Here is a 10,534-nt window from a genome sequence, read left to right as displayed (position 1 = left end):
ACTTCTTGGAACTTCCATGTGATTGCTGGGTTGTTGGGTAGAATTCCAGCTCTCATTGGAGCTTTGCATTGGAATCAGACCATATAGTAGAGGAATAAAAAAGCTGCTTTCCTAAGATAGAAAGACACAATAACCATAATGTTCATCAATCTCTTGAGATTTGGAGTTCTAGAACAGGTATCGGTGGGTTGAATCTGGACTGCCTTGTGATTTTGTACAGCCCTTGAGTTGAGAATGGGTTTTACATTCTTGTTTAAAAAAAATCAAAATTAATAATATTTCAGGACACATAAAATTATTTGCAATTCAAATTTCAGAGTCCTGAAATAAAGTTTCATTGGAATGCAGCTATATTCCTTTATCTTGTCTTAACTGCTTTCTGTTACAATGATCAAGTTGAGTGTTAAACAGAGAAACTTTATGATTGCAAGACCTAAAACATCTACTCTCTGGGCCTTCACAGAAAAAGCTTCCAAATTGCTTTAGGAAAAAAGGCATTAACATGAGGCTAATGAATGGAACTTTTTGAGATTTTCCTGTTTAGATGAGAAACCTGTCCTGGGAAGTATCCAGTGGTCCTAGAAGAACTGGAGATAGGAGCTTGGTAAAATGCCATATGTGTGCCATCTAGAGGTAAACTTTTCAGTTGCAGAATTTCTGAGTTTTTCCAGACTTATCCACCTGCCCAGACGCATGGGCTTTCAAGATTATGCCTAGTGAATGTTTAATATTTAAATGTCAAGTGCTGGTACCGACTATTATTAAAACTTGAGTGAAATTGAGTTAAAATGTATTCCATAAGTATCTCCCTAAGAAAAAAAATCACAACTAAGTATTTAATAGTCTTCAAAAAACAGAAATGTGTGCATAGCAACTTTTTTACTTATTTGAAACCAAACACCCAACATCCTGTAAAAGTTATTAAGAAAACAGATATTTTTGCTAAGGAACTTTAAGAGTAGAAATTGTTTTCTATTTCTCCCTCATATTTAAAATAATGCAGTGGTGCCAGATCCTTTCTCAAATTATTCTTTTCTCTAAAATGAGAGCTAGAAGGGAACCCTTTGTTCTGTCTTGCCATTGGCTATTTTAGATGTCTTTTCCTCAATGGATTGAATTCTGGATGAAAGAACTTTACCACGTTGATCTATCTCTTCGACCACCGTCTTTACCAGTGTGGTTTTGGATAAATCTAGAAGTAAAACATATGTGAATTCATATATTTAGCTTAAAAGATTATGACAAAGAATTCCATTGTTGATTGTAATGTAATACATTTTTTAGTGAGGGAGTAAGTAAAGATTTATAATAATAATTTGGGATAGTTAGATAAAACTAAAAATAATACTTTCAGTTCAAAGCACTTTTTAAAAAATTATTTCACTGTAGACTGTTGCCACAGTGTATGACTACCTTTAATGTAAAAGCATTTACTGCAACAGAAACAGAACTAGATTTTATTACCTTTAGATGAATTTCCTGAGCTTTCTGATCCAAAGCTTTTTGATTTGGAGCATGAACTGCAAAAAAGAAAGTTTATTCTTTTATATTTCTATGTACTATCACTTAATAAATATTGGTTGAGTCAGTGAGCTCAAAGGAACTTTATATGACAAAAACAGATCTTAGTTTATGCTGGAGAAAATAAGATTTTTCGCGGGCAGGAGCTGAAAGTAATTCAATGTTATCTAAAGAGAGGCCAATTTTAAAAACCATGTTTCCATTTGATTTTTTTTGTAAATCCAAGAGTTTAAGATAAATATATATTCCCCTAGGATCCATACATTTACATATTTAGGGATCCTGGGAGTGCATTTATTTCAGGGCAGCAGGGATATTAGGAATGAACTGAGAGCGGGATGAAGCCTGGAATTGGGAGGTGGGGAGAATCTTGAAACCGGCAAGGATTAACAAGTTCGAGGAATGGGAGCTTGTGTGGGACAAGCGGAGTCATCCAAGGCAGATGAGGAGGATGCAGTGATGAAGGAGAGGACCCCTGAGGCAAGAAAGGGTCGTGCTTTTGTGCAGTGGGAATAAAAAGGGCTTGGATGTGCGGAAGGCTAAGGGGCAGGGGACGGTTACAGTGCAGAACTTTCCCCTGGTTTTACTTACTTTCCGTCTCCATCTATCAGGCGGCAGTAGGTCTCAATTTCCTTCTCCAGGTGGGCCTTGATGTCCAGGAGCTGCTCATACTCCAGTTTCTGGCCCTCGGTCTCCGTCCTGACCTGGTGCAGCTGCTCCTCCAGGGCCCCGATCTGAGCCTGGATCTGAGCCAGCTGCGTGCAGTAGTTGCCCTCGGTTTCTGTCAAGGAGCACTCCAGGGAGCGCTTCTGAGGACATCAAAGATACAAAGCAAAGGAAGAAACCACCCTGAGGACTGCGTAGTATCGTGTTTCTCAGCAACCAGCAGGACTGCTCCCTGGGCAAGTTTTGGAAATGGGTGGGGCTCGTCACAGTAAAATGGGAGTTGGAGGCTGGGGTGGGCCCAGACACGCTGGGTGACCTGAGAGGGAATAACTGACCCTTTTCCCACTAGACTTGTGAATGACCCACTAGATATTCATGATATTTAGGGGATACTTCCTCTTAGGACTGATCTACATAAGAAAGTACTTTTGGGGGTAGCACAGTAAGAAATCAATTCAGGAAAATATGTATTTTGAAGTTACGTATTTACTTTGGGACTGCCTGTTGTATTTCAATTACACTCTGCTACTATCCCTATCTTATTCCAAGAACTGTCGAGCTATTGTTTCCTTTTCTAATCCATCCTGGATTATCTGTCAACCACCAAAGGATGGACGCACTTGAGAGGGAATAGACACCTTAATGGATGGGTTTTCAAGGCCAGAGGTGCTTCTCACCACGCAGTACAGGTCATTATCTCAATACTGCTCTTGTGAATAGCATACTTCCTCTCTTCTAATTCCAGAGTCTGTAATTTGTCTTGGCATGTGATCTTTATTTCAATTAAAGTAATCTCCCTCTTTCCCTTATCAGGTAGAAATATGTCCGGGCAGTTATTACTTGTCCTGATATTTGTTATTATCAGAATGTCCTCCACCCCTCTCCTACTCTTTCATTTTCTTTCTTTCTTTTTTTTCCTTGTGTGGAGTGACTCCTGTGCTCGAAATGAAACATTTATTAAAAGATGATGCAAAGCTTTATCTGACATTTTCTGGAGGGTTGGGCCTAAGTTTAAAAACACTTTTATTTTTTCCTTTTAGTTGTGGCTGTGGCACTATTCTTAAAAATAATTTTGTACATTGCTAAATATATTATGTATTGATTTTGTTCTAGGATTGCGAAGAGGTAGCTATAAAATATTCATTGTAACAGGCAGACAGAGGTTCAATGATGCTGAGGACCTAAGAAGGCTGACTTAGGATGCCAACTTAGGCTGACCAGCTGCTGATGTGGAGGGCGCTGGGCTCTCCAGGAGTGTTTGGGTGGAAGATGATCAGGATGGTAAAAGGGATGGTGAACCAACAAGTAGCAAGATTCTGGTGAAGTAAGGTAATTTCAAAGCTCAGCAGTTCAAAGCTTAATTTCCCCAAAGATGTGTCCTCATAGGGCACTCCTTTTAAGTTTGCTAATGGTCTCAGAAGTCAGAGGGAACAGCATCTCTGTGTCACAGCCTCATCACAGGCTGGCCTGTCGATGAGGAAGGTGGGCAGGATGAACTTGGAAGTCTGCATTCTACAGGAAGCAATCGTGAATGTTAATAGGTTGAGATAGCTCCCAACTCGAAATCGATTTATATTGTCTAGCTATAGGAAATTGAACTTAGACTACACCTTAGACCAAAAGGCAGGGAAGTTAAGTTCTATGCCACCATTATTCTATAATTCAGTGGTGTTGGATGTTAAATGGGCTTTCTTGGGTGGATTATCTCAAGACCCCAAGCTATAGTACTACTGAATCTAACTGCTTTGTAATATCCTAGCTTCTTGTGTGCAAATGCTTAAAAATTCTAATCTGGGAACCCAGGAATTTATTTCCCTCAATATTCCTCAGAAACAGAAACTCATGAGACTACTGCAGCCTCAATGTCCAGGGGTCTAGTTTCAGGGAAAGGGGAATGTGGAGAGGAGGGTTCTGGGAACCCAGAGTGATAAGGAGGGGCTTAGGAACCAGCTAGAAGCAGTGGTGAGGATGAGAAGGACATGCTGGTTAAACTTAGGGTCTGGCAGTGGTGAAAACAAGTTCCCCCTGAATATTATAAAGTAACAGAGTACTGCATTTTTTTAAAGCATGGCTAACTAAATAAAAACTTCTCATTTTAATATTTACTTATTATTTATTTATTTTGGTGCTGGGAATGGAACTCAGGGCCATGTGCGTGCTCCGCAAGGGCTCTGCCACTGAGCTACACCTCTAGCTCAAGACCTTTCCTATTGCTTTGAGTCATCTTTTCCTTCTGTCTCACTGCACTCACCTCTGTAGCAGCTGTTCTTGTCTTTATATTACAACCTGAAGTCCTCAGGGGGCAGAAAACCTCTTGTGAAGACGGGGAGCTCATAGGCCACATGTGTGTCATAATTCTCAAAATTAAGATTTTTGGGCTCTGCCAACCCACATCCAGAAGTGAAGTGGGCTTTAGTCCTAAACTGCCTCTGACGCAATCCAGGTGCCCTAGTATGTGCCCAAGTGGCCGCCTGCCCAGTTCTCGGGAGGTGTGGGCTCTGGGATGGGACCTCTGTCCAGGAACTGTGGGAAGGAGGATGGGGACAGTGCTCATGTGGAGTTGGGATATGTACTCTCTTTTCCTTTGCCTGGTGAAAAGCACCGGGTGTCTTTTAATGTCTTCATCAATTTTAGGAGGTGCTGGTGTGACCTAGCTCTGCCCTATGTGACTGAATGACCATAACCTGTCGCTTAATGTTCAGGTGGTGTCATGCTGCTGCTACTTGCTCTGCGGGGCTGAGATGAACTATGCTAAGGTGTGAACTATATCACAAGTTGGTTTTTTCCATGAAAGGAGCTCTGAGCACGGTCTGGGAGGGGCGACCTCAATGAAGTCAGAGAGGAAGACAACGCACTTTGCTCGGGGACATTTTTTTTCTGTTCCCTTCCACTCTATTTGCGGCTGAAGTTGTTTCAGGGAAGAAGAGAAGGGCCACTCTTGGGGGCTTTCTGGAGTTAGGCTGACCTGCGCTCGCACCTACCGTTGCCAGGAGGGACTGCAGCTCGATCTCCAGCGTCTGCAGGGTGCGCTTCATCTCTGTCAGCTCGGTCCTGGCGGAGGTGGCTGCGCCAGTGTCGTCGGAGATCTGCTGCTGCAGCGTGGCGCTCTGCAAGGCAGGGTGTAGAGGGTCACACGGGGTCCGAACTCCCCACGGTGTTGTGGTTGGGCCGGCGGCGCTGACCTCACCTTCTCCTGGAACCAGGCCTCGGCGTCCCGCCGGTTCTGCTCAGCCAGGGCCTCGTACTCGGCGCGCATGTTGTTGAGCAGCACCGTGAGGTCCACCCCGGGGGCGGCGTTCATCTCCACGTTCACGTTGCCTCCCGCCGCGCACTGCAGAGCCTTCATTTCCTGGAGGGGAACGCAAGAGGGACTTGAGGGTCACTGATCACTCGCAGTCTGAGAAGAGTTCTCCAAGGCATTACTTTAAACCCCCCTCCCCCAATAGGAATCGGCTTATTCCACCCATGTTAATGCCAATCATCTATTTAATTAGTTATTTGTTCATTAAAATAGCCACAGCCACCACCTCTGCAAAAAGCAGTTGGCATCCCAAGAGGTTTTTATTCTTTTCCATGAGAAGGAACTACAAAGACCAGAGAGGGTGTCACCACATAATTATTGACTCAATGGTTGATGGAAATAAAGTGGAAAAACCAAGCAAAAATCCGAACCCTTGGAACTTTCATCTTAGGGACAGCAGCAATTGTTGTTGAATGAATATTACATGCCAGGCACTGTTTTAAGCACTTTCTTTACGTGTACTAATTCAAGCTTTTCAACATCCCTCTGAGGTTGGTGCTATTATTAGACTTATTTTACAGATTAGGAAACTGAGACACAAAGAGGTGAAGGAACACGCCTGAGGTACTAAGATTTGAAAAAGGGCATTTTGAAGATGGCACTCTGGCTCCTGAGTGTCTGTTCTTAGCAGTTATACTGGACAGGCTCTCTGTTCTAGGGTAGGTCGCAGGGGGAAATCATGAATCTGCCTATCAAAGAATGGATTTCTGCACAGAGACTTAGTTCTTTGGGTGGCTGACCTTTTCATTGGAACTGCTAACCAAGGACTGACACCTTTGCTTTCTTAAACCATCTTTTTATGACCCTAAGTCTATGACCTTCAGTGTCTGTCAAGAGCAAAGGATGTGCATCATCCAAGGAAACCACTATTAATATATTTTCATATTTTGAGGTTTCAGTAAGAGTCTGTGGTGAAGAAAAAAATTCTTGTTGCTATAAAAATATGAAAATTGAGTTGCTTGAAGTTCTACACTCAGTGCATTCGATACACCCTTTTTCAGTGGGTGTATCTTAACGGTAAGGGGACAGTGAATCCTTCTGTGAACCTTAGCCTTCCTGGAATGCTCCCTCTGACTGGTTTGCTGTGGTCATTTCTCCCCTTCCCTCCCCAGATTTGTTTTTGAGGTCACTCTCTACTGTGCATGGTCTCCTTTTACTCTCCTACCAATGCTCTCTGGTGGTCCATTTCTTCCCGAACTCTTCTCTGTGGTCCTTCCCTTTCCTCGTTTCTTTTTTAAGGTTTTCTTTACTAATTTTCCTTCTCTTTTTTCTTTTCCATAATGTACCCATTTAGAACAGGTAGATTTGGTGTTTTGGCCCTTTTAAACCATTAATGGAATACCTCCTGTCATGGGGTGGGTTCTGAAAATCTGTCACCCATTGTTTTGGAGACTTTTGCAATTACTTCTAGAACGATCTTTTATTTTTTTCTTTTTGAGGGGATTGAAGCTGTGTGGTATAACATGTCAAATAAGGGTTTATTATTGGGGCTGGCACTGTAGCTCAGTGGCAGAGTGCTTGCCTACCATGGGTGAGGCACTAGTTTCAATCCTTAGCACCGCATAGAAATAGATAAAATAAAGACATTCTGTCCATTTATAACTACAAAAAAATTTTAAAAAGGGTTTATTATTGTGCAGTGCTCAACATTAAAGTCAATCCAGGCTCATTAAGTGCAGAAAGAAAAAATGACAGGTGTAGTGGCTCGTGCCTGTAATCTTAGCAGCTCAGAAGGCTAAGGCAGGAGGATCACAAGTTCAAAGCCAGCCTTAACAGCTTAGCGAGGCCCTAAGCAACTCAGTGAGACCCTGTCTCAAATAATAATAATAATTTTTAAAAAAGGTCAGGAGATGTGACTCAGAGGTTAAGTGCCTCTGGGTTCAATCCCTGGTACAAGAAAGAAAGAAAGAAAGAAAGACATCTTTTCTTAGTCAGAGAGGTCCTTTATGAGAACACTGACCACAAAATAGGTTTATGTAGCTGAAATAAAAAAATCTAGTATAAAGAAAGATAGGTGTATTCTTGCAAAAGTAATGTATTGTTTTCAAATGGATAGAATTTATTAACCTGAAAAGTGGAAGGGTATAAAATAATTGTTAATGTTTATAACCTTCAGGGATGGGATTAGAACAGCAGATCAGGAGAAATGAAATCCTCCTTTATATGCCTTGGCATGAATGAATGATTACAATGAGCATGGATTCCTATTATAATTTTAACACCCCTCCCATCAAACATTTTAAAAGTACAGAATTCTGATTTGACCAGAAGCAAAGCTGCTCCTACCTCCTCGTGGTTCTTCTTGAGGTAGGTCATCTCCTCACTAAGGGATTCGAACTGCAGCTCCTGGTCGGTCCTGCAAAGCGTCAGCTCATCCAGGACGCGCCTTAACCCGTTGATGTCTGCCTCTACGTTTTGGTGAAGGGTGAGCTCATTTTCATACCTTGAGGGTATTTATTTCAGTGTAAGTTAGACTACTTCAAGAAATGGGAGAAGAAAAACCTTAACTGTTTTAAACTGAGAATTAGAAGCTGAATTAGGACTCTAAATATTATAAAAAATATAAAGAGAAAGAAGTGTCCTATCTCATCCTCCAATTCTGTACAGGATAACCAGCAGTTTCAAACACAAAAATCCCAATAACATATTCCAATTAAATAAAAGTATATCATTTTGAAATTTTATTTTGATTTACTTTTTTGTTTAGTTGGCAAACTGTTCATGGATATTTACTTGGTGCTTTTCACTATTCTAGGTGGACAAAGAGATGCCTGGATGTTTTGTTTGAAGAATGTAATAAATATGTTTAAATTGTGAGTATAGTTGACCGTAATATAATGTAAATTGCTTCCTTTAATCTTTTAGGTTATAGTTTATTCTACTTGGGGTGAAATCAAAATTCTATTTGACAAATTAAATAGCTAGGAAACTTTTTCTAGAGTGTGATTATTTTCTATCACTTACTTTAGCCGGAAATCATCAGCAGCCAGTCTGGCATTATCAATCTGCAGAATGACATTGGCATTAGCAGCAGTGGAAGAGATTATCTAGAAGAAATCAAAGGGAGACCATACAGTAAGTGTGCTCTTATTAGTTATTATTTCAGGAAATAAAAAATTACACAATTAAACTTTTGCATAAAAACCTACTTCCTTATTTAATAATCAAAGCACTTAAAATTAATTTTTAAACATAAAAAATGTTTTTTTTTTCCCTGAGGCACGGGGGATTCGAACCTCGGCCCTTGTGCATGCTAGGCAAGCACTCTACAAAATGAGCTATTTCTTCAGTCCCCATAAAAGATGTTTTCATTTATTCTCATATAGTCATATAACTTTCAGAATATAATACTTTCTTATCTATGAATATATTTCAAAATGAACAGAACTAATAACATTATAGCTCTATGGGAATTCTTGAAACAGTGTCTATTTTTGAGTAATGAGAAGCATTATTTATTTAAATAAGTAAAAAAATACAAGTACAGTCATGTCTGTCTTTTATCTCTCTTCCTTTCTCTCTCTTTTTCCTTTTTTTTTTTTTAAACTGGGAATTTAAACAGTTTTTTAAAACTGTTGTTGCTTAACTATTGAGCCACATCCCCAGTCCCTCTCCCCACTTTTATATTTTTCATTTTGAGGCAGGGTCTCACTAAATTGCTTACAGCCTCCCTAAATTGCTGAGGCTGGTCTTGAGCTTGTGAACCTCTCTCCTCAGCCTCTTGGGTCGCTAGGATCACAGGTGTGCAACACCACACCTGGGCATGAAGCATTTCTTGACGACCCCAAGATATGTCTTTTTGTTAGATATTTCTTCCTTTTGAAATACAATTTTTGATTTCTCACCTTATTTTTAAGATCCTCGATGGTTAGGTGATATCTGCTGTAGTCATGATCGAGTCCGCGGCAAGATCCGGGGCCATATTTTTCGTACCAACTCTTGATCTTTCTCTCCAATTCTGCATTTGCTTCCTCCAGAGCTCGCACATTATCCAGGTAGGAGGCCAGGCGGTCGTTGAGGTTTTGCATGGTCACCTTCTCATTCCCAGAGAGGAGTCCCCGTTCATTTCCAAGGGCACCTCCAGCATGGCTCCCAACATTGGGGGCGCCCAGGGCACAGGAAAAACCGCCACCAGCCACAGAGCTGCCGCATGCACTGCTGCCTCCAAATCCTCCGCTGGGTGGTCTGGCTGACCCAGTTGCAGACTGTACGCCAGTGCGCCAGGAACCACCAGAAAACCGGAGCGACATGGTGTTGGGGGAAACCTGTGCCTCTGCTGTGGGCAACCGTCAAAAAACAGAATATCTGTCGGGCGCTGATGGTTTCTTGGAGCTTTTATATACCATTATTGGGGGGTGTATCCTTTTGAGTTATGTCTGCCAACAGAAAAGTGGCATCATTTAGATTAGCATGAAATTATGTATAATTGGATGATTTAAAAAAAAAGTAATGAATGTCTAACATCTCTGGGTGTTGCTTCAGGATATTTATCTCACATAAAATAGGGTTTGTTCTATATTAAGTTCATTATTTTAGCTTCTAATTTTGAGTGAGTAATCCTTGACTTTCATCTGGTTCCTAGGAATATGCCATCATTATCTAGTGCAGGCTACGATCAAATGTTGAAAGTTAACTAAGATCTGGATAGGGCTCCGTCAGCTACGGTAGGGTCTCAATTACCATCGAGATGTGCAAAGGACTAGGACAGATAGTTCATCCCATGAGAGCCCCTCCCCCTCAAAGTGTGTTATTCAAAAAAATATATATATACCTGGTGACTTCCCTGTTCTTACTGTGATTACACCAGCTACTTATGACCTTGGACAATGACACACATGTTGACGTATTCCTTTATTAAAAAATATATGAGGACCTGCTCAGTGCTCTGTGTTAAACACATAAATAAAAGACAGGGTGCTAAATAAGTGGAGAAAAGAGGGTGTTACTGAGGTCAGAATCTGATGTCAGTTCCAGACAGGGGTTGGATGGTGTTTAGTCTTCCGTGTTCCTCTAAAGAGACAGGAATGGCTATACTAAGCGGAAAGC

At 41.2% G+C, this 10,534-nt stretch overlaps 1 protein-coding gene across 1 annotated transcript; it reads right to left on the bottom strand.

The window, feature by feature from the left end:
- Positions 1 to 373: 373 nt before the first annotated feature.
- On the bottom strand, positions 374 to 9,738 carry LOC124979862 (keratin, type I cytoskeletal 28). Its single transcript, XM_047544671.1, has 8 exons — positions 9,334 to 9,738; positions 8,453 to 8,535; positions 7,775 to 7,931; positions 5,375 to 5,536; positions 5,169 to 5,294; positions 2,113 to 2,330; positions 1,465 to 1,520; positions 374 to 1,192 (listed from the first exon to the last, which is right to left on the bottom strand). Exons 1-8 carry the CDS (start codon positions 9,736 to 9,738, stop codon positions 1,050 to 1,052), a joined length of 1,350 nt encoding a protein of 449 aa, XP_047400627.1. The 3' UTR covers positions 374 to 1,049.
- Positions 9,739 to 10,534: the final 796 nt, after the last annotated feature.

This window comes from Sciurus carolinensis, chromosome 3 (assembly GCF_902686445.1).
Source record: "Sciurus carolinensis chromosome 3, mSciCar1.2, whole genome shotgun sequence".
NCBI classification, from domain to species: Eukaryota; Metazoa; Chordata; class Mammalia; order Rodentia; family Sciuridae; genus Sciurus; species Sciurus carolinensis.
Note: the sequence above shows the minus strand (reverse complement) of the source record. Positions and strands in the feature narration are given on the sequence as shown.